Source organism: Plectropomus leopardus, chromosome 10 (assembly GCF_008729295.1).
Source record: "Plectropomus leopardus isolate mb chromosome 10, YSFRI_Pleo_2.0, whole genome shotgun sequence".
Lineage (NCBI taxonomy): Eukaryota > Metazoa > Chordata > Actinopteri > Perciformes > Serranidae > Plectropomus > Plectropomus leopardus.
In genome coordinates, this window is record NC_056472.1 from 11,211,322 (window position 1) to 11,238,737 (window position 27,416).

Here is a 27,416-nt window from a genome sequence, read left to right on the forward strand (position 1 = left end):
TGCAGGTATTGGTCATTTTGTGACATGGGGCTTCATTTCATATCTAAAAGTTGTCTTTGTCCATTTGTAGCTGCCAGCGAAGGTGGAGCAAATGTCTTCACTGTGTCTTACTTCAAAACCAGCGCCTACCTGGCCCAGTCTCCCCAGCTCTACAAGCAGATGTGCATCTGTGCTGACTTTGACAAGGTCTTCTGTGTTGGTCCAGGTAAGAATGCCTCCCGACTGTCCACTCACATTTTCATTCACTTACGGCAAATGAATCGAAACGAGCGTCGAGAGTGTCGTGAAGAGCGTACACCCTATTAACTGAGATGACAGTTTGAAAATGGCTGCAAATGCATTTAGATTGTTAAACTTTAACAGACCTCCCTCTGTTGCTTTCACTGTGGTCAGAGCTGCTGTGGAGTTTTGTGTGTTAGTGACACAATGGGACTTGTAAAAGACTTTATGGTGCTGTACTGAGTTTAAGAGACCACCCTCCCTTCCCCTTGGATTTTTATGTAAGCAAACACTGCCACCATCTGATTGAATACGTATTTAACAAAACAATGTGCATAAATGCAAAACATCCTATGCACAGTTTTTATTTTTAGTTTTAAGTTGGAAACACGATTCTCTGCCGAGATTAATAAAACATTTGAGAGAAGAGAGCTAATTCAGTATTCTACAGACTGTACCGACGTCTTTGTTTGCTTCTTTGTAGCTCCACCAGAGAAATCAAAGGGCTTAAGGTCATCACTGCTTCTAAGGCAACAATGTACTCACCGCTGTTGCCTTAGTTACGGTCACACCAATTCAGCAAGAAAGGAGAATTGGGATCAACTCTCCTAAATCCCAGCGGCCAGAAGTGCTGTGTTTTTAAATGTTTGCCTCTACAGCTGTGGTGCCACCATCTGAAACCCACAGATGTAAACACAAGGCTGCTCTTTAGCACGCATGAGCTGATGCCATGTTGAGTTTGATTTATGTTTTTCAGTAAATTTATGCCGGGGTCAGATTCATTAAACAGTGTAGGTTTTAGACTCTGTGTGCATACAAAAGCAGACATATACATAAACAGATTTAATAAAGCCATACATATGCACGGTTGTGTTTTATAAATTTCAATCATTGTGAATTTGTGTGCATATGCATGTGTCTGATTTGCACTCCATTCAGCCATATGTGAGATGTAGATGCACTTTTGATCAAATGCTCGCATGCATTTGTAGAGACTGCTCCAGCCATCTGAAAACTCGTCAATTAAAAGAGCAAGAATAAAGGAGCTCACTGACAGAGCTGTCATCCCTCTGTACTAATATAATGCACAGCTCAGGCTAATAATATATATTGCTTGTAATATTAATTCATTATAAAAAGACCTGCAATCAGTTGTGATTTAGCTTCAAGCAATCACCATATACAGTCAAAGTGCTTCACAACAAAGGATACAATTAAAAAGGGAATGAAAATATCTACTGGAGCTATTTTTTTATTTTAGTTAAATGAAAAAAGCATATAGGAGCATTAATTGAAAGAAATGGTACATAATATTCATGACTATATTTTTATTGGTGTATTATCACCTGAAAATAGGAACCATTGTGTTTTTCATACCATAGAATGAGGCATTTCTGACTACATGTGAAGCAGGTCTTCTCCCATGCAGTTTAGCATGTTGTTTTTACAGTATCCCAGAGCAAACAATAACGGACACTGGCTTTAGATAGGGTCACTCGCTCCTTTCATTTTCAGGCATTATAGTTTTTATACACGCTTGGCTCATGGGAGAAGTTCTGCAGCCTCACGTCTAGATGCCACTAAATCCTAAACACTGGACCTTAAAGATTAGCATCATAACAGCATCACTAGTAAAAATTAGAACTGGGCAACATGGAGGAAATCCTATGTCACATTATTTTTTATTAGATACCTTGAAATTGATATTGGGCTGATAATGTAGGGCAGCCATTGCGTCTTTCACAAAATATTGACACATTGAGGTTTTTGATAAATAATCATCACTAATGTGGATAAAATGATTAAGTGAGTAAAGGCAAATAATAGAACAGCTACAACAGCCTTGTAAGTTCGGAAAATTACATCACTTTACTGCAGCCTTTAAAACCGAGAAAAGACAACACCTAACTATATTGTGATATCAAATCAAAGATGATATCTACTCTCATATCATGTCAATGTTGATATAATGTCAGTATATATTGTCCCACCCAAGTAAACTGCTACTTATTTTAATTTTCCAACAAGCCTGTCCTGGTGACAACTTACTTTTCACTGAAGCACAAAGTTGCATGTAAACACATTGTCCAGATTTCTAGAGCTCTTATAGGACAGCGCTGAACGAAGTGGCCATAATGTTACCTTAGTAACCCTTTTAAATGCATAACAGTCTTGTGACCTGATCAGGGACACATTTCAGGATTCACTGCACCCTGGATAAGATGACACTGACTAAAAGGCCATTTCACTGGAGGACATGTTGCAGCCTGCTGCTCTTCTTGATTTAGACGTTGATATTAAATCTGCATCATTTCAGTTTTCAGGGCGGAGGACTCCAACACTCACCGCCACTTGACTGAGTTTGTGGGTCTGGATATTGAAATGGCCTTCAGCTACCATTACCACGAAGTGATCGACTCCATCACTGACACCATGGTGCAGATCTTCAAGGGCTTGAGAGACAAGTAAGATTAGGATTCATATACAGTAAAGCTCCGACTAATAGGTTGACATTTTTGTTTTGACTGTTGACAAATTCTCCTGGTATTTGCTGTACTGGCATCTTCTGTAAAGTGAGGTGAGGCGACGATAGCGCCTGAAATCGATGCAAATTACATTCCATAGAGAAGCTCAAGTTTTGTTTTCCTGCTCAACACAAGAGGTGAATTTTGACAGGATCAATTCCTGGGTGGAAATTCAGTGCATGACAAAAAGTCAAAATATTGTGTTTCATAACAAAATACTATATCAGCTGCTGAATCCATATGAGGTGTTGTCAGCCGCTGCTGCCATAGAAGGCCTGTAGATGTGGCTTTATTGCCTCCTAGTGGTGGGAACGAGTGCAGCACGTGGATCGAGCTGCAAAAGCTGAATCAGTGGTAAATGAAAACAGAAAATTTCTTTTGGTGTGCCCACTCTTTTGCATCCCACTATCATGGCAGCATTGCGCAAAAACAGAACTGACTTGGAATTGGCTTCTTCTGAGCTGCCACACAGGCTGCCCAAGTCTTGGGTTTTATATCTTATTTTGCATTTTAGTGTCAGTGTATCCTTGCCCATTTAATCATTTTTTCTGGTCACATGCTGATGATTCTGTAGCAATGCTTGCGTTAGTGGATTTTTGTCCAGTTGGCATGAATAGAAGATGAACATTTAGGGAGATTTGGCTGATGCCGTTGAATAGTTATTGAGAAAAAAGGACAGATGAATAGGGCACAACTCAGTTTTCTCACTTTATATAAAAAACAACAACATTTTCAATATTGAAATCACTCAATCTAAATGGAACCTTTGTTCCAGAGATGGATCATAATAGGTTTTAGGTTTCAGGTTTCGTGCTTGCGGTGGCATCCCCTTAATACAGTAAAGGTCAGTCACTGTTGGTTAGTTTCAACAACAGCAGTTGTTCCTCTTTCCGTTTACTTTTGTTCTCATGACTTTCCAGACAGTTCCTCCTTTACGTAAGAGGTAATTCTGCATGTGCGTTTGACTGATGTTCCAGTTTTTTATGCAGAGATCACCTGGTGTCTGTGGCGCTCTGTTAGTCTTTTTGTTCATTTTATGTGTCAAAATACTTGTTGTTAGATGTCTTTTCAGAAATGTTAATTATCACCCCCTTTTTTATTTTTTTATTTGATTTGGTAAGCACTGCTTCTTTTACATTTAAAGGGATACTTTGCAGATTTTTTAACCAGCTTCATATCAGAACAGTGTGGGTAATATGTGTAGATGAACTGTGGTGAACTTTCCTCCATGTAAGTGCCTTGATGAATGTTTTCAGAAGCACATCTTAGTGCCTTGTTTAGGCTGTAATAGTGAAACTGTAAAACTAAGCAGCGCTGATCAAATATAAAGCAAGATTCTGTTACTGAATTGCCCATTTCTTGCCTCATATGCTTTCAAAAACATCAGAGTTAAAAGGAATTTCACTTCAGCCCCTCCACAGTCGGAGGTTGGCGCTCACAGAATAGGCGAATTACAGCGCACAAATCAATGGTCCACTTCACAAAGGCTGCACCCAAAGAAAATACTGGAGCACACAGTGGAGAATATTTTGCTGCAGTGCTTTTAGCTTACTGTTTGACGAGATCGTTTGTTACCAGCCGGCCACCATTGTGTCATACAGAAGAGTTTGCATTACATCATCCACTAGTGGGAGCATTTATTGGTCTGGTGCGGCGCAGTGCATTCTGGTAAGTGTAGGTTTTCTGCCTCTAGAGGAAAAGTGAAGTCCAGAATGCTTATTCTCTGTTTACTCAGGTCATGTAGCACCAAAGCATTTGCATCTTTCTACTGCATAGACATCCTAGTTTCATTAAAAGTCCAACATGTTGGTTTTTTTTGCTACCTCCACAAGCTCTTCTCTGCTCTGTCAGTGTTAAGAGAGCATTCATGGAGGCCAGGAGGGATGTTTGAAATTCAAACTTTCTACAAAACTACTTATATTATCTTACAAAGTTTCTGGCCAGTGTGGGCTGTGACCCTTGATAGGTTAACTACCAAAGGCACATGTCTTTCTGGCATCTTGCCATGTGTGGGCAGGAAGTCTGAATGTTAATAGGTTTTGATGTGCATATGTGCATGTCTGCATCAGCTTCCAGACAGAGATCCAGACTGTGAACAAGCAGTTCCCCAGTGAGCCTTTCAAATTCCTGGAGCCCACTCTGAGGCTGGAGTACACCGAGGCCTTGGCCATGCTGCGCGAGGCCGGGGTGGAGATGGGTGACGAGGACGACCTCAGGTCAGATTACATCACACACCATGTCACGCATCACACTCACTTTTTTTGTCAGATGATTTGATGAAAGCAGAAATACATTTAAACACGAGTTTAAAGAAAGGAAATGAAACATCAGACCAATAACTCGGCAGTATTTTAAGATAAAAGTAGTTCTTGTGATCAGTGCCGACCTATTTAACTATTTACTGCACAGTTGAGAAATGCATAAAAACTGTTTTTTATTGTGCTGTTGGTGTAAAAGTACTATTATATTCACTTTCAAGCATTACAAGTAAACAGTTTGACACCGTAAGATAACATCATTGCATTAATGTCTTTTGGTTTGTTCTGTAGTACACCCAATGAGAAGCTGCTTGGACGTCTTGTCAAGGAAAAGGTACGTTCAATGTGTTTCTTTGATTTAACATATAATTTAGTGTAAAAAAATAAATTAATATTAACGGTTGGACACTGACTGTAGAAAATGGTTTCAGCACGTTACAAAAAAAAGATTTGGATCTGTGTGGGTGGATTTAAAGTATTAAAAGGCCATTTTTTAATGGGCTGCTGAATTAAAATCCACCCTTATCAGCTGGCTTTATCAGAGTGCTCCAAAAAACCAAAGTGACCTAATTATCAAGTCATAGCACCTGAGCCATGGCAAGCATTTCAAGAGTTTTCCACTCAGAGTTCCTCTGGGGGAATTAGAAAAATATAAAGGATGGTTTATTTAAAGCTTCACAGTCTTTATAATATCTGCGAATGACATAAGGGGCTCTGTCGTGTTAGCAAAGGCAGAGAGAACTTTTACAAGCGATAGAAACGTCATCAAAATGTGTGTTCTGTATAGAGCTGCAACAATTGCTTCCTTGTTTGGCAGAAGATTAACTGGCAACTATTTGATCATCGAAAAATTGTTTTGGTATTTATAAACATGAAAGTCAAACATTTGCTGGTTGTGTGCTTTAAACATGAGAATTCGCTGCTTTTCTTTGTCAGACATGAGAATAAACTGAATAGCTTTGGATTTTTTAAAATTTTGGTCTTCCATTATATAAAGAAAAGAGATCTAATTGTCTTGATTCATCCATGGGTATCTAGTGTGTCCAGCAAATGTTGTTTAAAACAGCTTATAACTGTATCACCTCTCTCTTTCTCAGTATGATACTGACTTCTACGTGCTGGATAAGTACCCGCTGGCTGTTCGACCCTTCTACACGATGCCTGATCCAAACAACCCTGTAAGTCTCTCACATACTCATACACACATGCAGTAAACACAGTTATTGACTGCATAGTAAGAAATGTGCATTGACAAATGTTATGTAAATGTTTGTAAATGAGTTTTGCTGCTGACCTGTGCTTAAACTTGCATTGCGTCCAGAGAGCAGCTTTAGACCAGCCAAAGACTCTTCAGCTGTCTGTCCTATGGTGGACGTACTGGCTGAAAAACAGCACAGTGGATTTTTTTAAAGCACAAATGACGCTCCTTGCAGTGTGGTCAACTTAAAGGGATAGTTTGGATTTTTTTTTTAAAGTAAGGCTGTATTTCTACTTATACACTTCAAAGTTCCAGACTATCCCTTTATGCTCATGCTTATCACGTAGAAGCACGGGAAAGGTCATTTATTGTTAGCTGTATGTGACATGCTCCTGGTTCATTTTTGGTACATAAATTTTATGGAATATGAATGAATGAATTATCATCGTAGTAATATGCATTGACTTTTATATAAAGTTATGTTTAAAGTTATTGCATAGTTAAACATTTATTTGAATAAATATGGCTAAAATGCTTTGCTAAAATTTAAATTACACACACTAAATACAAAATGCATACATTACATTGATGTTATGATATAAGAGAATTTCAGTATTAACAAATGTGTTTTCTAATTACATTTACTGACATTAGCATATTACATTTTTTTCTTCTTCCTGTTTTTTTTTTCTAATCAAAAGGTTTTTTACCTACTAGCTAACTACTGCTAGCTACCTACCTACCCACTGATGACAAAGACTAATGAAGAGATGAAACTGTCAAACTAAACTGCTAAGGCTGAAAAAAACATAAAAGAAGGAAAAGGAAAACTCTTTGGTCATTTAGTGGAATTCAGTTAAAAACTCTGCATAGATGAATCTGTGTTTTTTAAGTGGAGAATTTGCACATAATTTGAAATAACGTGACAAAAACTAATATATATATTTTATATAGCAGTCTCATAGAAATCCTAAAAATGCCTATTCATGTTTTTTATCATTCTTGTTGAAGCTTAAAACTCAATTTTTGGCTTCTTATACCAGTTTGTCAACAAGTTCAGGTGGACAGATTCAACAGTTTAATGTCTTTAAAATGTTTTCTGAGTTTTTTTTACCCTCGGTAGCCCTGTGTTGATGCAGACACAGCACTGTCAACTTGTAGTCCTTTTAATTTTCCAATTCTTCATGTTTTGTCTGTTTGGTTTTTTTTATCCCTCCTTCCATTTAACTGATTCTTGACCTCACATGTGACGTTTTTTTTTTTCTTTTCTGTCCAGAAAAACTCCAACTCATATGACATGTTTATGAGGGGAGAGGAGATCCTTTCTGGAGCTCAGAGAATCCACGACGCTCAGCTGCTGACTGAGAGGGCCATGCATCACCAGATTGGTAAGAGTTGAGAGTGTAGCGATGTCTCTGATAAAGGGACATGAACAGAGTTACAAATGACTTCTGTCTCCCTCTTTTGGTGAGCAGTTTTAACTGCAACATCAGAAAAATTGTTGGATCCATGGTGTGCAATAATTTCATTACAAATTTTTTAGCAACCTCTTTCCTTTTATGATCTGACAGATCTGGAGAAGATCAAGGCGTACATTGATTCCTTCCGATATGGAGCTCCTCCACATGGTGGTGGAGGCATTGGTAAGGATGATCTGTTTTTTGGAGGAATTCATTTCTGTTTTACTGAGCACAGATGACCTGTTTTTGAAAGAGTGCTATAATAATATACAATATGTAAACATGGCTTCAGGTAGGTCTTTAAAGGGACAGTTCACCCCAAAATCCTTTTTTTTCCTTTTATATGTAGTGTTATTTTTTAATCTTGATTGTTTTGGTGTGAGATGCCAAATGTTGGAAATATCAGCTGCAGAAATATCTGTATTCTTTTTAATATAATAGAACTAGATGGCCCCTGGCTTGTGGTGCTCAAAGCACCAAACAAATTTTTTTTCAAAACCCAACAGCCACGTCTTTTTCCAGAAATCATGACCCGGTTAGTCAAGATAATCCACAGACCTTGTTGTGAGCAGTTTCATGTAGGAACTATTTTCTTTCTACCAAACTACATCCTCCAACTGTATCACCATGCAAAAGGAAGCATGGATCTTCTTATGGACGAAAGGCTGTGCTTGCAACAGTAAGATGTAAACATTAATATTATATTCCTCAGCTGAGCTATAACATTAGCTACCTCAGTGGTGCTAGGCGAGCTAGAAGCGGATGCTTCCCTCTGCACTTTGATTTGGTCGGTGGGTGTAGTTCTGTAAGAAAATAGTTCCCACATGAAACAGCTCACAACAAAGTCTGTGGATTATCTTGAGTCACTGGGTTATGATATCTGGAAAAAGGCATTGCTATTGACTTTAGCAAACGTGTTTTTTTCTTCTTTCAGTGCTTAGATCACCACAAGCTGAGTGCCATCTAGTTCCATTATATTGGAGAGAAAGCAGACATGTATTTTTTTATTTTGGGTGAACTGTCCCTTTAATGGAAAAAAACAAATATTTGCTAAAAGATTTAACTGGCATCCCTCACAGGCCTGGAGAGAGTCTGCATGCTGTACCTGGGTCTCCACAACGTGCGGCAGACCTCCATGTTCCCACGTGACCCAAAGCGCCTGACACCTTGAACCCTCAAGCTACATGGACAAAAGCAGATGCTGGTGACGGGAAACAATACTAATCCACAGTCGGAAAGGGAGAGAGTATAGGAGCTGGTGCCACCCTATGACTCTAACGTGCCACTATGATTAACCATTAGGATGACAGAATGAAGCAACAATAGGGTGTACTTTATTGATTGGTGTACATTGTTGTCTCACAACAACAAATAACATACATAACAGGGAGAAGGGAGTTGGCCAGTGATTTAAGGTAGTTACTGTAAAGCTGCACACACTTAATCCATATTTTAATTGAGTCATTGTCAGTCTGAGTTCTTTTCTATGGAGATGTTAACAACTACCTGAATATAGATCTGAGACCCTCCTACTACCAGCACAGACGACTAACGACTAATGATTGTGGTCTCCAGCAGTATGCCTGTAACATCAGGTGTTTTGTATGTCATTAGACGACTATACACAAATAATAATAAAACTTCTAAAACCATCAACTACTTGGTTTCCATTTTTTGAATACGTTTTGCCTCCAAATTCAGTAATTACAACGTTTTATACAAGTTAGAGTTCAAATACTAATGCATTGTTTAACATGCACATTTTATGTCTGTTCCAGTAAAGGTTCAACATAAACTATCATGGCTACTTAAATGCCACTAGCTGAAACAAAAAGGCAAGACAAAATATAAATAACAATCATACATATGCTTTAGTTTCTCTCTTCATTTACAGGTAATTACAAGACTTTCACTGTCCTGCATTGTGCAGTGCAAGAATAAACAAAAGTGCTCAAGTGTTACTGATGTAAAAAAAAAATACTTTATGTATAGCTCATTTAGTAGTTTGGAGTTTCAACATTGATATAGCTAGTAATGAAACATCCTAACTGACACACTTGTGTACATGTAGCATTATGTTTAACGTCAAACGCGATATCCTGTAAGTCCAGACTTTTAGCCGAGTAGACGCTCTCGAACCGTGGGGCTTATTCAGTCACAGCTCCAGTCACTTGAAGAATGAAGAGGAAAATGTGAACAATGTCGATGTAAAGAGAGAGCGCTCCGAAGATGTACTCCTCTGGGCTGATAGCCAACTCCCGATTTCCAATGAGAAGCTGGGTGTTGTATACTAAAAACTAGCACAGAGGAGAAGAAGATAGGACAAAGTTAAGTAACAAAAAAAGAGAATATGTGTCTGATTAAACTGTCTTTGTTGCAGGATGCGGATATAAACCATCACAGATTTTAACAACAGCTGGCAAACCTTTATATGCATTTTTACTGTATTCTGCTAAACATAGTCACAAGCATTAAGTCACATATAAAGATCATTATGTGCAGATACTTAAACTGTTTTAGTACCGTTACTCAGTTGCTGTGTGTTTAACACTTTGGTCCAAGACAGGTTATCTCAACACAGCTGGTTAGATTGCCATAATATAATAATATTGATTTTTTTTGTTTCCTGTTTGACTGAATCTAAATGTTTTTGTGACCCCCCTGACATCTCCTTGATTACTTCCTTGTTTCCACCTAGACACAAGTAAGACTATATGCTAACGTGTATCCTCCTGACGTCTTATTTCCTCCCTGTTTCTTTGCTCTAAGCTCATCAAAAAGCTTCCTCACTCCTTGAGGAACATTTAAGGAATTGGGCGATCCTTCGTGATGGCAGAGCGTGAAATGATTTCCGGGTCATAAAAGGAAAGAACATGAGAAGGTTTAAAAAAAAAAGGACAAGTCACAGCGTCATGTTGCATCATGAAATTAAAATCACATGTGAAGTAAAATCTGGCCCGTTCTTGCCAAAAGGCCCAATAGCCGGCACACTATAATAGAAGATGGAGATGAAGAATCAGTTTCACTGAGGCGTCCACTCCACAGTCGACCTTGGGCCGGGATATGTATTTACACAAAAAATAAAATGATATGGGTGAAAATTACTATTCTGCAGTAACTCAAAGGTCGTTCATAAAAGACCATAAACAAATGCTTTCTATATTTAAATGTTAATTGTGTCTCGGCTGCCATCTGTTTCAGTGTATCTGAAAAGTTCTGACAGGCCGAGGGTACTAAAAAAGGCTACAGGGAGCGCACCCAAAGAGCACCTGAGCAGATAGCATCCCTTTATTTCTGGCACCATCTGCTGTAACCCTCCAACATCACAGCTCTAGTTATATTGTGCATGTTTAACACACCACAGCTTTCATGGAGTCAAAGAGCGAGTCCCAGCCCGCACTGAATAGCCTCGGAGCATGCAATGAAGCATAAGTTAGCCAAATTAAAAGCACCCTAAGAGTCACACTAGTGGCTCTGTGAGACTTGCAGTGCAGCAGTGCTTTGAACTAAGTGCTATCATGCGAATGATTCTTGTTCGTGTTAGCATATGAGGCTGATTGGAGTGCCATTTTAAAGGTATTTGGTCATTAAAATTTTTGACATGATGATGCAAAAGAAAAAGTCTCACCAAAGTTATTACAAATCACCCTGAGGGTAACATGAATGTCATGGCATCCAATACTTTCTGAAACATTTCATTCAAAACCAACACTAACAGTCAAGCCAAGGTCATGTAGATACATCCTCTGGGAACATTGTATGTACACATTTTTGTTCCAAATATTTTACTGGTTAAGTGAACATTTGCCTTGTAAGTGGTGGTAGAGGAAAAGGCAGGGAAAACCAAAGTAATTTGGGATACACTGCCCGGCAACAATAAATGTCTGCATAAAATTTGAGGAAAATAAATCCAATAGTTGTTGAGATAATCCATTCTGGACCAAAATAGCCACCCCTCAAGCCATGCCTTGAACATAGCTAAAACTATCAAAATGTAGTAGGAAGATTGCCATGAAAGTCACTGATCATGTTTAATATTGCCAAACAATGAACCCTTTTCATTTTGCAACACTCTCTCAAAGCACTTATTTACCGCAGATGACATTGCATAAATATATAGGCAGATTGCTATGAAAATTGTTCACAGTCCTATCCATGTCCATCTTCCATGTATTCAATTCTCAGCATAATGAACAATGATGCATTGTTATGTATTGTATCGTATTGGGAGTAAGGACCATTATGTCTCTTGTTGTTATTCAAGGATAACTTTGTAATAAATACCAGGCTCCCCTTAAATTTATGAGTGTACACTCACCAGAGTGTAAAGGATGGCTCCAATTGCAGCATACAGCATATGCAGCCAAGGAACCTGTTGAGTGACATAAGAAGGGCCTGTGAATGTGAAATCAGCCACAGAGATACACCCTACTGAGTTGCTACTCCTCACACTGGGAAACACGAGTAGACAGGATAATTGAAAGAACAGGACCAAAGAGGCCTCACATATTGGAAGGAAAGGACGATGGCCGTGACAATCCCAATAACCATGAGCACGATGGAGGCGATGCAGAGAAACCCCCCGCAGGAGGTGAAGTCCACCTGTGATGAGAAACAAGTCATTAGTGGGATGAAAGCGAAGTTAATACGCTTCAAGCCACACAGAACAGCAGTCAAGATCATTTGAAACTGTGTCAGAATAAAAATAAATAAAATAATCGTTGGGCGGACGTGCCAGCTAAAAAATGTAACTTATTCATCTGGAGTTGCATCAGACAGAGAAGCTGGATTCACATCTTATCCCAAAATGTTATAAATATTTAAAGGAACTCAGTGCCCTATTGTAATGCGAGACAAAGGCGTTCTTTTACACTGACAACAAAGACATCCTCTGACAAGCCACGGGCTACTGAGCTACAGAGCGACAGAGTTTATGTCTCCATCTACCTTGGTTTGGAAGCAGAAGATTGTGACAGCTATGCAAACTAATGCCGTTATTCCCATAGCGATTAACACTGCCTTTGTTTCATAATAGCTGTAAAAGGCACAAACAGTGATTAAAGCACAATAATATCACAGGGTGTAATATCAAAATGTTTGTGTGCTGCCTGAGTTGGAGCCAGACCTCGAAATTGTTCCAGCCATGTAAGACAAGGCGAGAGTCTGCAAGATAAAATATGAGAACAGTGAGTGTGTTTGAACCTTTGTTTTTTGATTTATTATTCCAGTCACTCCTCAAAATGTTTTCTTAGTTTGGCCATATGGATCTGGTGGACCATACCCAAAACTGGCTTCAGACTCTAACAAGAAATACTTACAAAAACTCCCAGCAACACAAGATTCCATGGAAAACGCCTCCTGAACACAAATTGTGATGAATATTTTAAATTGCATGCAAACAGAAGCATTATTATGAATACTTACATTAGACATAACATTATCATAAAGTATTTTCTAATTTGTTCAGAAAGGCCGTGCTTACCTCGGCCCTTTGCAGCAGACGAGAATGCAGTAAACCAAAAAATACACCACACTACGGAGAGATAAACCGCAATAACAGCATGTCATGATGAGAATAATAGCACTGAGAATACTGTTGATTCTGGGGAGCAGCTTTGTTTATGTTTTTTTTTTTTTTTTAATCTAATTGCACTGAAAGTTCCTAGAGTGTAACTCACAAAGATGCCCAGTAGATGCCGGGGTATCTGATCACAAACAGCCTCACTGGGTGACTATGAAAGGCACAGACATAAGGGATCACTGAGTAATATGTTCCTCACGCTCCATTAGATACATGAAACTCTGGAATATTAGACTGGGATGAACAGGGACACTTACACAAACGTAAAGACAGCAACAACCGAGAGGGTGACGGCAAGCTGTGCTGTTAAAATTAAGTAAACCTGCCCACAAACACAAAATGAAGCAGTTCTGTTGAGCACACAAGAAAACATTTTAGTGGCTACAGGATTGTCAATGGAACGCTGAGCAGATACACATACAGTAAAAGTCCTTACCTTTTTAATGAAGGCATGCCGAATAGCTGTGCTTTCCCACTGTGAGCTCATAAAATCATCCATGTCTCCTGCAGAAATAGGAATAACATATTTATTGAACTTCTAATCTTAATATAATGCAAGATGTGACTGAATAAAGTCCTTTTTAATTTCCTCAGAACCTTGGTTGGGTGCAGGCACTCCAGCAGACAGAGTTGGTATTGTGGTGGGCACTACAGATGGAGAGAAGCCAGGGGCTGCCCACATCCCAGCTGGCGGGTAGACGCCCTCCTGGCCCCAGTAACCAGGCGGGCCGTGGCAAATTCCTGGACTGGGGCTGTAAGATGGAGGTGGTGGAAGAGAGGAGCCATGCTGCTGTGGCTGCTGGGGGTAGTTTCCATACTTAGGATGGTGCAGCGCATCCTCGTAGGGTGGAGGATTATCTGTTTTAGACGTCATGATTTTACCTTGAGGAAAGGATGAGTGGTGATGAGCTACATCAAACTGTTACTCCTTAAATCTGGCCAGTCAGTGTGTTATCCCTTTAATGTCCTGCTTAACAGTTAGGTAGTGCCCATTTTGACACACTAAATCTTAAAGAAAAATGTGTTGAATTTAACTCAACCTGAATAATAATAATAATAATAATAACATCAATAATAGTAATAATAGTAATAACAATGATGATGATGATGATAATAATAATAATAATAATATAAATAAATAATAATAATAATAATAATAATAATAATAATAATAATAATAGCTTGGATTTATACAGCACCTTTCACAAGACCTATTGACGCTTTACATAGTACAGTAAACAACAAAGAAAAAGGAAAAATACAAAACTGAAAAATTGATCGAGCTATCTCTACCATTCAGTTTACCTATATTGAGCCAAAAAAAAAAAAATCCATAAGATGTCACTGTGTCTTTAAACAGTCTAACTTCTCAGTTCGCCTCCTATGAGAAGTTAAAAAAAAGTCGCTCCAGACTTGAGGGCTCAGTTTGGTGGCATTTTCAGAGGTTGGCATGTTATAGTTTTAGAGTACAAACTGATGTGACTTTATACAAAAAAAAATTAAAAAAATAAAAATTTAAAAAAAGGTCAATTTAAAAAAAATAAATGAAAAAAACATGTTCTACCAAATGGTTGATTTGGCCTTCTATGCAAAGAATTCTTCAAAAAAAAATCTTTTGATCACTGATTGTTGTTAGATTATTAAGTGATACATTTGCTATATATATACTGTTACTGTTGTTAATACCATACCTATGGTCAGAATTAGTAGCCTAAATTGAATCTGCTTATTATGTCACACATATCATACAGCAGAATTAAAACCACTTTGTAACAAAGGTAACAATCCAGATTTCTGTAGGTTATTAATTATCTGCTGGAAAAAACTATGTCCATGCACAAAGTAATAAGCTATAAATAACACCAGGTCATTCTGGAAAAATCCAGGAGAAAAATGACACAAATAAAAACATATAAACAAAACAAAATGAAAGAAAGAAAGAAATGTTACTTACCTGGCTTTAGCCTGAGATGGGAGCACCGTTCCCTTCTGTCCTTTCTCTCCTTGGAGGTTTGCAGACTTGCACTACAGAAGAGTGTCATCATTGTAATGGGATATGTTCACTGAAACTTACACGGTTACTGAAAGCATGTTTGTTTAGGCTCCTATTTAAAACAATAAAAATAAAAAGCCTATAACTGAAAATAACGACCACAGACTGCTGAGTCTTACAAAACACTAATCCTAACGCTGAGTTGATTTTTAATCTTTTTACACAGGTTTTCTGAGAATATTGTTTTTCCAAACAACTACTGTATATTCATCCAACAAGATGACCCAAATGTGATTAATAGACAACCTACTGTATGTATAACTTTAAGCTACAGCCTTTTTATTAATCAATGTCCCACTTGGAACGTAAGGCGTCACTAAATTATTGAGAAGTTGACTGAAACTTGGCTTGATTGAATATTCACGCCGTTTACAAATAATTCATTAAGGGTGAATTAAGTCGTACATGTAGGCCTAACATAAATTAGTAAATGCTGGACTTATGTCTTAATATTTGAAAATTAAGTATGTGCCTTTACATCTATAGAACTAACTTTAATTTGAGATAATAATAATAATAATGATAATAATAATAATAATAATAATAATAATAATAATAATAATAATAGCATAATCATTATCGCCATCATCATCATCATGATAACTATATATAGGCGTACATATGGGGTATTTTAAAAAGCAATAAAGGCATTAAAGATTATATTTACGGCTTTACAAATTTCTATTTTTCTATTACTTTACTATTCCTCAGTCCATGTAATGACTTAGTGTCTCATTTTCAGTCGTTGTATGTGTGGCATCGTTTCAGGGTGTTTGCATTAGTGGATGTAGAATTTTCTATATGAAATGAAGTGATAAACAAGAAGATGTAAAATTCTATTTATAAGAATATGTATTGTTTATTTATTTACCTCCCCGCTTCCGGGCTTGGCGCGATACGTCATTACGCTGCGCTCAGAGGCTATGGCGCTTCCTGACTGGATGGTAACGCTGGTAGCTGCTGCATCTTTCTTGTGTGTCTTATGTTTATGTGTCCGCTACAGACGTAAAGGACAAGTGCTGTGGAGAAAATTGTTAGGCAAAATAATGGCCCGCACGGAGAAGCCGTTGTTCCGAATCGCGTGAGTATAAAATGAGCTTCCTTAATTAAACAATATTTTGTTGGCATCGCGGTGATTCTCGTTAGCGTAGCCGAGCAACATCTAGCCATTTTTACCAAGGGAGGCCGTCCCACCAAACTGCTTTCAAATATCTTAAAATTTTAATTTGCTCAGCCATTTGACAAAAGGACGTTATTCTGATATTTTGGTGAAAGCATATCCTGAAACTATTACAGCCACTGTTTCATTCGGCATATAAAACAACCACAAATGTATGTTTTGACGGCCATGTATCTAATAACATGCTGAAATGATCATATTTAGCGCAGCTGGGTGTAATTGTTTGTCTACATTTTTAGCTAATGTGGCTAGTTAGCACCGTGTTAAATTTGCAGATGTTTCACTTGAGTAATCTCTTGTCTCCGAAATGATGGTGACTATATGTTAGGGTAAGCATCATCCAATATCGTTGCTAGACACTGTGTTTAATGGGCTTTTGAACGGTTTCCCAGGTACACACTCTACACCAGGACCAGACTTGGCTACATGTACTACAAGAGACAAATGAGGAAAGCCCGAGAACATTACCCTGCAGGACACTCGACAGCTCAGCCCATGGAGTTCAATGGTATGCAGCAGTCTGACATTCACAGTTTGTCATGAACATACAGTGTTGCTCATATATTTCTCAGTTATTGTAGGGAAATGCTGAGCGTCATCCCCCAAAACAGAGAGGCCCTGTTGATTGGTCAAACATAGTGCATTTGTTGTACAAGATGTACTGTACTTATTTATTACTAGAAGTACAAAGGTGCTATAATTTCAAGACATTCAAGTTTAAGGTTAATTTATTGTCATTGCAAAACACAGGGTTGCACAACAAAATACAGTTCTAGTCCCCTTTATGCTACACAAGAAAAACAAAAAAACGAACTATGGACATTATGTATTTGGGCTGTATGTTATGCAAAATGTAATCATACGGCAGTTATTTAAACAGATATTGCAATTGGGACATGAGTCACAATTTTGTAAGAATGGTATTTTTGTCTAATTTTCAATTAAAAAAAAAAAAAAATATATATATATATATATATATATAATGGGTCTGTGCCAAACAAGCATGCTCCCTTATGTCTGTAATACGACTTGCAGGCCAGGGCATCTCTTTACCTTTATCAAAAATCGCAGCTCCTGTGATTTGGATATTGCACTTGGCCTTATTACAATTTTGATAATATCTCCTTTAATTGTGTAGCACTAATATGTATACCTTTTAACCACTACATGTCCACTTCTACCATTCTAAACAAAAAATAATAATATTGTCCTGAATCCTTAATTTATGATTCTCTGTCTGCCCACAGGTATCAAAATAATTCCCATCCCAGTACTGTCAGACAACTACAGCTATCTTGTGATCGACACAGCCTCCAGTGTTGCAGTTGTTGTCGACCCTGCAGACCCTCAGTCAGTTCAGGTGAATTCTTCTACTGTCAGTTTTGTGCTTTGTATCTAGATATCTCTTAAAAGCCTTACATTTTCTCATGCAGATAGCCCTCTATGTTGCAAGCAGGGGCAGCTTGACTTGGCTTGCAGAACAATACATCGCTGCAGAAAAAGTTGAGACACGCCAAATATTTGCTCTCATTGCAACACCAGTGTTAGAAAATATATGGCTTTGGCTCTTTGTCAGTAATGTTTTGTAGGTGCACCACACCTTAAAAGTGCTGTCAAGGGTTGGATCAGTTTTACATAAAAGAGACTAGACATGAACTAAAATCAAAAATTCATTGGATAAGATATATATGATAAGATACAGCACTTAAGATTGATAAGATTGATGCACTAACAATTTGGTTATATTACAGAAATGGCTCATTGAAAAGGAGCAGTGCAAATAAATAGGTACAAAGTAAATGGAAAATTGGTCTTGTGTGTAATAATAATTCCTGACCACAAACAACTTTTTTTAAACAATATTTTAATGGCAGTTTCAACAGCACATAAAAAAAATGCACATCAATATACAAATAAACACACACACTCTCACAGACAAAGAAAAGAAAATGAACAATGACAATAACAATTATGATTATGATAATAATAATAATAGATTACAAATCAACATAGAATATAGAATAGAAATAAAAACAAATTAATTAATAAAAACACAGAATAGTAAGTAATACTACAACAAAAGTCAAAGAAATAAAATAAAATGAGATTTAAAAAAAAGGCAGGATCAATGCTTTTATGTTATCCATATAACATCTCCCTGTCAGTCAGCGATACATGCCTCTTTGGCCAAAAAGGACATAAATGAGTCCCAAACAAAAAGAAACTCCTCTGTTTGACCACAGCCACTTTTATGATGCTCACAAACTTAAAGTAACTCTGTGACAGCCATGGCTTTCTGTTCTTTTTGTTGTTGCCTTACAATTACAGGTATTTGACTACAGCTACAGCTGTTGATTGAAAATAGCTGTGGTTTGTACATTTGCAGTAGCATCCATAAAAAGCATGCAAGTAAAACTACTACTGTGTCAGCAGTCTGAAGTATTAGCAGCTCCGTGTGCTTTTGAATAAAATGCAGCCGAAGTGTTGTTTCATATGGTGATCGAAGGTTGTAATAGCGCATCTATTTTTTCCAGGCAGTTCTTGAGGAAGAGGGAGTGACTTTAGAGGCAATTCTCTGTACACACAAGCATTGGTGAGTTTAACAGTTTTGATGCATGTATTATTACTTAAAAAAACAACTACTACTACATAAAAACTGTGTGCTGTGTCAAGGGAGTATAGGTAAACAAATAATTGCTGGGGTTCACATTTTTAACACGTTGCCATTCTAAGGGAAACACCCACATTTATGTTAGTAAAGTTGAAAACGGACATTTATACATACGGCTGGGCAACATACTGATATCCTGATATGAGACTAGACGTCGTCTTAGGTTTTGGATGTCAAAATATTGTGTCTTCCTGGTTTAAAAAGCTGCATTTCAGCAAAGTGATGTAATTTTTTTTAAACTAAACAGACTGTTCTAGTTGTTTTATCATTTGCCTTCTCCCACTTAGTCATTATATCCACATTATTGATGATTATTTATTCGAATTTAATCGTGTGAATATTTTGTGAAAGCACCAATAGTCAACCCTGCATATCTGTGCAATATCAATATCAAGGTATTCATTGAAAAATATTGTAATATTTGATTTTTGTCCATATCGCAAAGTCCTCTCTATACACTTAAACTAGAATAATATTTGGTAATAGTGTCTAGTATAGATTTCAGGCCAAAACAAATGCACAGTTTTCTATAGTGTCCACAGTACTGTCAAGCCTCTGCTGTCTGTTCCTTTTACAGGGATCACAGTGGGGGAAACAAAGGGTTGAAAAGGCTTCACAGCTCATGCAGAGTTTATGGAAACGGAGCTGATAACATTCCTGGCCTCACGCAGTAAGTCCCCGCTCGCACACTGTAGCATAATGCTTCCCACAGAATCACTCTGACTGTACTGAGTGCTGTCTTCAGAATTAGGATCAGCTTTATTGGCCAGGAATGTTTGTACATACAAGGAATTAGTTTCCTGTCTTTAGCTGCTCTCAGTGTACATACACAAGTAGACAGGCAGCTTGGTAGTCTTGTCAGCAGTAGTAGCAGCTGACTTCATGGTACATTATCATGGTATGATAAACTGCTCCATTATTCCTTAGGGAGGCTTTGGCCTGAGAATGAGGCCATACTTTGTTGGATATCTTCCAAACCACTGGACTAAGGAGTATTTTACAAAATGACAAGATTTCACTACATGAACTAGTAAACTAGTTGTTAACCCATTTGTTTAGCAAGTGCATTTTAATGGCAGTATTATTCCAGAGAAGAAGTATTTTTATATTGTAGCGACACTGCACATGTTTTTTATTTACTTATACATTTCTATGTATAAAAATAAATCACTTTGCCCTAAACTTACTTCTCAATGCTCCTTTATGCCTATCAGGTAACTGTCATAATAACTCTACTTTCACCTACATTTTTCCTGCATTGTTTCTGTGTCTGTAGCCCTCTCTCACATAAGGACTCAATAACAGTTGGCCGCATGCACTTTAAAGCCCTCTTCACACCTGGACACACAGTGGGCCACATGATCTACCTCCTGGACGGCCGGGCAGTTGACGCCCCCTGCAGCCTCTTTTCTGGTGACCTGGTGTTCCTCTCAGGATGTGGTGAGTTACAACAGAAAGGCATTTACAGAAATATTCATATAGAACTGACATTGTGGTTCACAGCAGCTCATGACTTTATGTGTAACAAAAGTGACATAGAAAAAACACAACAGAGGCCTCTGTGATTTGTCTGTTTGATGGATAGTCATGTGGGTTTTTGTGAGCAATGTTAAATGGCCATTGATTGACTGTAAGGAGATATTGAATAGTCTGTTTGTCAGCGATAAGCTATATAGGCGTAATGTTCTCAACAGTTAGTGACAAAAAAATGCCTCAGTTGTCCTCATGCAGAGATTTACCCGCAGACAAGTGGATGTGACTGAAAAATGAAGTTAATGTTTTAATAGGTTATAATCTTGAATGATATCCATAGCAACACATCATCTGGTCAACCAGAAAAACAGGGGTCTGCGAACACAAAGGTAGAGTGCTAATGAGCTGTCTGTATTATGGCATTTATGGGAGAATCTTATCTGTGCAGATGCAACCCAGTCGCGAGAATAAAAGTTGTTATCGCACATTTTTGCAAACCAAAGATATGTTACATTTGTACGTTTCATATGTATCAGATATGTTGAAACTTTATGATTCTTTACATTTCAGTTCCTAATGTTTTTTATTATGACAACACTGCGGTCAGTGTGAGGTGAGATTTAAGCTAAAAAAGTCACATGGTTCGGGTTAGAAAAAAGTTTTGGCTTAAAATATATGGTTTTGTCTTATAAAACATAGCTGGCGAGGCTTGACTCGGTTTGACTCAGCAAATCAGCACAGCTTGGCGAGAATTTGCGTCTCCATTCCAACAGGGCTACCCACTTGAGGGTGTGTGTTTAAAAGCAGCAGGCTGATCCACAGCTAGAGGTCTCTTGTTATATGCTGCAAGTGTTTTACAACACACTCAAGGCAGGTAAAAGAAGTCTACCTGCTGGAAGGCTGTTTGCAGAGGTGCAGTAAGAGCCTACACAGCTCTTCACGTAACATCTCACTGTAGCTGTTTCTGCTCTTACTGTCCTCCCTACAGTATAACTAGACTTGTTTTTATTGAAGAAATGCTATCAAAGTTTCCCTTTGATTACAAACACATTTCATGTCCTATAGATTTTATTTGTCATATAAAGGCTTTTGTTTTGAAGCAGCAAAATAAGGAAATGTTGAGTTTTAATCAGCACTTACTAAACAGACTCCTGTACAGCTGAAAGCGAACATGAAACAGTAACATAGAGCAGATATCTGAAGTATGATGCAGGAGATACTAAACTCCAAACCACAGAGATTAACTTTAAAGCTACAAAATAAGTGAAAGCTGAACCTGGAGAGACTTTAAAAATGCCTTTGTCTCTGGTCTCCTGCACAGACAGAGGTGAGTTGAGTCTCACAACACACACGCTTGTGTTCAGAGGGAGAAGGGGGGGGTGTCGGGTATTGGCTGCGGTCGGTGAGACATCACGGTGGGGCATGCTTTTGGGCCTGTCTTCAGAGATGGACAAATAATGTGAAGGATGTCACTTTAAAAATGTTGATTGTGTGAAATGTACAAATGTAACATATTCGTGCTTTGACAAAACACACAATGCCAACATTTCAGTCTGGTGACTGGGCTGGAAAACACCACGTGGCTTACCGAAACCATAGACATCAAGCCCAGTTGTTTTCTACAGCTGCCATCTGTCTCAAACAGGGAATGCATTTGAATCAGTGGCTCTGGTTCATATGCCTACTTTTGACGCTTTGAGCAGCATGACCAGCACACAATGAATGCACGTCACTGTCATCTCCAGTGACCACTACAGTTGCATGCACATCGTCCCTCTTTGTATGCCATCCAAGCATGCCAATTAGTTTGGCTTTGCTAATCCCAATTTAACATAGTCTGTAAGTGTCTTTACGGCATGGCTAATGTTGAATACTTACTTTTGTTTGTTGTGCTTTTAATCTCATTTCTACTAATATGGTTATTGCTTTTCCTACTCTGTTCCCTCGTGGCTATGAGGAATTTAATTTCATGAAATCCACAGATCTCTAAGACATCATAAAAAAGTGAAGAATTACTGAAATTAAAACTCTTATAAAATATATCCAAAATATTTTCATTAGAGGTCTTGCTTTGTTCATTATATAATATCAGCGTTGTTTGTGCTCCTCTGCAGAACAGTTACAGTAGCACACAACCAGCTTTATTAAACAATGCTTAATGGGCCTTTTCTTTTATTTCTCATTTACAGTTTAGATTATTAATCATCCATTACCTCCGATGAATCAGAAATGGGTTGTATTTCTTAGCAAGAACCAACCAATTTGTTGTACATTCATTTAAAATCCAAATGTAACACTTGCAGATACCCGGTTAACTTTAGCTGAATAAAAGCTGTTCTTGTTATTTTCCAGGGAGGATGTTTGAAGGCAGTGCCACAACTATGCTGTCATCTTTGGACACAGTCTCCTCCTTGAGTGATGATACTCTATTATGGCCTGGTAAGAAAATCTTCTCAGTTGTCAGAGACTCACTGTCAGACAGGTGTGTCAGTGCCTATGGGATGTAGACTGTAGTAGTGGCTTGAATGTGCTTAATGATTTCCGTACTTTTATGGATGCAGTTCAGCAGTCATATTCCTATTGTGTGGTGATTTCTTTAGAATCTAGGTGTGGTGATGTGTGTGGGCGGGATTTTTTGATTTTTGTGTCCACTGGCTATCCCCCAGGTCATGAGTATGCAGAGGATAACCTACTGTTTGCTGCTGAGGTTGAGCCTCGCAACGCTGCCAGGGAAAACAAATATCAGTGGGTGCTGCTGCAGCGAGGCCAGAAGCTGTGCACGGTGAGAATGATATATTGCCATTGTTATGCCTCTGTAGCACTCTGTTCCAGAGAGGATTCATGTTGTCCAGCACCTGGGAAGAAGGGTTTATCACCTGCCTACAGTGTATGTGTTGTCAGTGCCCGAGTGCTCCTCTTCCAGGCTCCAGTCTCATCTGTGATACAGTCTGCAGCAGAGCACAGGGTCACTGCTGAGTGAAGTGCCTTTCCTGAATTTAGATTAGTTTTTATCTGATATCTATACAGCATGGCGCTTAAGGCAGTTTCACACATTTGCAGTTTTTGTACGGCAAACATTTTGGCTCTTCTTAGAAAAGCTCAGGTGTTACTGATAGCTTTAACTGTTGTATTCAGGTGTCCCAGTAAGATGTGACAGTGAGCCGGCACCAGGACCCTAAAACTGAAGCAGCTAAATGGAAGTCAACTACTAACGATTGAGTTTTTGCCAGCTTTTAATTAAACACTGCTACTTTCCTGGATATCATTAGCAAGATAAGGTGGGAGTGCTTTACATTAAATATGATAGCAAAAATTCCCAAAACACTTGAACTTTTTGTTTCAGGTTGCTTTTATATTCTGTGATCTAGGGTAGTTTCAAGATTTAAAACTTTATTGTCACTATGCAAACACAACATCATTGTAGTTGTGTGAGCCTCAAATGGTTCATTGTATTAAATACTTATCACAGATTTTCAAAAATGAAATAAGGCACAAATTACATCAAAGATTGTTTACCAACAAACACCACAACAACAAAGATAAAGATTCAGTTTTTAGTTCATTGTGTAATGGATCGGAGGAAAGGTTAGAGGATGAAAGAATGAGGGACCAGGGATGAAGGGATGTGGATGAAAGGATGACGGATGACATTTGAAAGGTTAAGGGTCTAGGGATGAAAGAATGAGGGGATGAAGGGATGAGGGCTGAATGATGAGAGTCCAGGGATATAGGTATGGGAGGTGAAGGATGAGGGTATGAATGGATGATGGTTGAGAGATGAAAGAGATCAGAGGGTGAGGGCTGAGGAATGAATGGATGAGGGTCGAGGGACGAAGGGACGCAGGGATCTCATGGTCATGAAAGCCTGGAAAAGTCATGGATTTTCACAACCTTGTTTTACAGGCCTGGAATAGCCATGTAATTGATAAAAATCATTGAAAGTGTTTGGGAAAGTCTTGGAATTTTGTTGAGTATAATGAAGTTATTTTTTACAGTAACTCTGTGGATAACCTTCCATGTAATTTAATAAATCAATTTTATTTTCAGCGAGTTAGCTGTTGATAAAACGTAGTTCTAATATGCGCCGACTTAGGGCTGCATGATATCGTTTCAGCGTCGACATTGTGATGTGCAATGATCTCATTGAAGGACATGCGATGTGAGTCCAGCAAATTAACCCAAACAACTAATAATTTGCTTGGTACAAAAGGAAAACTTGCATTCTCTGTGACTAATTATGGCCAGCCTTTCCTTTTAAGACAGGTTACATGTTTTTGTGGAATAGTTTAGCAGCGTCTGTTATGGAAAGCGAGACTCTTCTGAGTGTGTGTGTGTGTGTGTGTGTGTAGAACAGAAGCATAACTGGAAAGCAAGTGCCGCAGACACAGCCAGATTTTATTATTTGTCCTTGAAAAGTCACAGAAAAGCTTTGAAAATGCTGTCCATGAAAATGTGTGGGAACCCTTGGGATTAATGATGAGGGTTGAGGGATGAAGGGATCAGAGGATGAAGGCTGAGGGATGAATGGACGAGGGGAGAAATCCGCGTGATGATGTTTGTACGTGTCTGTGGGAGGCGGGAACAGGGGGGAAATTAGGGAGTTGAGAGTGTGAGTGGGGGAGCCGTCTCCTCGTAAAGTCAGATTCAGATAGAGCCCCCAGTGGTTCCTGTTCTCAAATAAAAGAGAGAAAAAGATATATAAGACAAACAAATATTGGCAATAAAAATGAAAAGCAATAAAAGTGCAAAATATAATTAATATGAAATGTAAGACAATAATAACAAGTGTGCAAAGCAGCACAAGTCCAGTAAAGGTGCAATATTACAGATATGGAGTGATGTGTATGGTGAGCTTGGTTCAGGAATAAAGTCACATGTAAGTTATTATTGCACATACTCAAATGATGGCAGCTTGGACTTTTCAAACTCAGGATGCCTGAGTCCAGCAGAGCCACAGCTTTAGGAAAGAAGCATTTGAGTCAGAGCAGAGGTGCAGAAATGCAAAGCAGTGCCAGTTTCAGGTTGGCAGGAGTCACTTGTTACCCTCAACTCTCTACTGTAAATGAATGAATGGCATGTGAATCATCGTGGCTGCTCGAGCGAGACTGTGCACATCAATTTTAAGGAGGGCTGCTTTTTGACGTGCTCTTCATTTTCAGAGTCCCTCCACCATCGGAGAAGAGAGGCAGTACAATCCTTTCCTGCGCAGCCACTCTGCTGAGCTCCATCTGGCCCTGGGCCTCCAGCAGTTCCAGGATGAAGACTGGACCCAGTTCAGGGCTCGGGTGCTGGAGGAGCTGCGAAAACGCAAAGACCTCTACAACAGGAGATAGTACTGGAAACACAAAGAGCAGCTGAACGCCGGTGAACAGTAGAGCGAGCTCACCCGCACTGGACAGTGGTATGTTGTAAAGGAACGATGAGCAGAGCTCTAAAGGTACTGAAAAAAAACGCCTGTTCATAGAAACCGGTTAAGGGGCATTAAGTAATTTTTGACCTTTATAAACCTGAGTCAGAGACCACTAACAACAGAATCACAACTTCATCATTACATGACACTAATCAATAAGCCAATTACCTCTCCACGTACTGTACATTATGCTAATGTTGTGTTTATAGACAAAACAGTTCTCATTTATTGCCTCTTTAACTTAGAGACAGAAACAGTTGTGTGGATTTGCATGAGTAGCTCTCTGTTATTTTACAAGTAGGTACGAGCAGATTTCTGATTTTGGTGTGTGAAACAGGTCTGCATACTACATGGGTTAATTTAGCGTGCTAGATACTGTATTTTTCTTACTGCACAGCCTGGTTTATTTGAACTAGTACATTGTTTTAAACATGAAAACATTCTGTACTTTTGTCGAGGCTGTAATTTTTGGACTTGACTTTGACTTTTTTATGATTTGAGCAATAACGGTACCGTTATTTTAACAAGTGGCAGACAGTCTTTGCTGTCGGTGTTAGCACAACGTACAGAAAACAGTCTGTACTTGCCCTTCATGTGAATCTCTGTTTGCGGGATCTAAGAGCCAATTTTAGTTTTGACTCACAAGAATTGTTCCATGTGATTTGGTGACTGACCCTGTTTTGCTTATGTTTTTTTCTCCATCAAATTTTCTATTTTATAATTTTACTTTATTATTTTTAGATCCACTGGGGCCCACAGGCATTAGAGGTTTTCTACTTCAGCCCTTTTTTTGTACGTCTCAGCAAACTATTTTTTGCTGTACTAATTGTTTAACATTTACAACTGTTTTTCAAGTGTTCATGGTTGTTCCGTGTGAACGTGAAGAGCAACATAAGTGAAGGATTTGACTGAAATATAACTGAATCGCTGTCGAGGGGATGATTTCTTGTGTTAGCCTGTAGAATAGAGAGAATGAAACACACAGGGTGATGATGAATCATGCTACCTGTCGGCACACACTTTGTTTTGCAATCACTTTTTGACTTTTGTTTAACGTGTAATATTTCAGGGTAAGATGGTGATGAAAAGATCTTTCATTTTCTTTCTAACAGGAGAATACAATGTGACAATGACTGTGGTACTCACTTTAAAATTTCGGAAGGAATGTTTTTCTAGCCAATTTGAAAGCTTTTGAAAACAAAATTGTACATATATTTTTAATATATTGAAGGTTTTATTATACTTTGACAATGCAATGGACGCTAATAACGTCAGTATAATAAACAGCTTTCTTCCCATATACATTTGAATTTTTGTGTCACTTTTTTTGTTTGTCTTTTTGTAAAGGAAATGTAATGCAGGCTGTTTAGGTGGAGATGGGTGAGAAT

General features: G+C 38.4%; 3 protein-coding genes across 3 annotated transcripts in view; 2 read left to right on the forward strand and 1 right to left on the reverse strand.

Annotated features, from left to right (window-relative positions):
- The window catches only part of dars1 (aspartyl-tRNA synthetase 1), a 35,695-nt gene extending 26,379 nt beyond the window's left edge, over positions 1–9,316 (forward strand). The window contains exons 11-18 of the mRNA XM_042494624.1: positions 71–205; positions 2,537–2,684; positions 4,814–4,960; positions 5,294–5,336; positions 6,100–6,180; positions 7,477–7,588; positions 7,772–7,843; positions 8,740–9,316. Coding sequence (XP_042350558.1) covers positions 71–205; positions 2,537–2,684; positions 4,814–4,960; positions 5,294–5,336; positions 6,100–6,180; positions 7,477–7,588; positions 7,772–7,843; positions 8,740–8,831 — 830 coding nt within the window. The 3' untranslated portion in view covers positions 8,832–9,316. The remainder of the gene's footprint in view (positions 1–70; positions 206–2,536; positions 2,685–4,813; positions 4,961–5,293; positions 5,337–6,099; positions 6,181–7,476; positions 7,589–7,771; positions 7,844–8,739) is intronic.
- Positions 9,317–9,401: 85 nt separating this feature from the next.
- On the reverse strand, positions 9,402–15,262 carry LOC121949037 (protein lifeguard 3-like). Its single transcript, XM_042494625.1, has 12 exons — positions 15,196–15,262; positions 13,839–14,123; positions 13,678–13,745; positions 13,499–13,563; positions 13,339–13,392; positions 13,143–13,193; positions 12,979–13,018; positions 12,786–12,823; positions 12,608–12,695; positions 12,167–12,262; positions 11,979–12,032; positions 9,402–9,957 (listed from the first exon to the last, which is right to left on the reverse strand). Exons 2-12 carry the CDS (start codon positions 14,113–14,115, stop codon positions 9,808–9,810), a joined length of 981 nt encoding a protein of 326 aa, XP_042350559.1. The 5' UTR covers positions 14,116–14,123; positions 15,196–15,262; the 3' UTR covers positions 9,402–9,807.
- A 955-nt stretch (positions 15,263–16,217) lies between these two features.
- pnkd (PNKD metallo-beta-lactamase domain containing) lies at positions 16,218–27,244 on the forward strand. The gene is made up of 9 exons (XM_042494696.1): positions 16,218–16,375; positions 16,867–16,982; positions 17,722–17,834; positions 19,009–19,067; positions 19,723–19,815; positions 20,422–20,585; positions 22,971–23,057; positions 23,285–23,400; positions 25,778–27,244. Exons 1-9 carry the CDS (start codon positions 16,218–16,220, stop codon positions 25,949–25,951), a joined length of 1,080 nt encoding a protein of 359 aa, XP_042350630.1. The 3' UTR covers positions 25,952–27,244.
- The last annotated feature ends 172 nt before the right edge of the window (positions 27,245–27,416 follow it).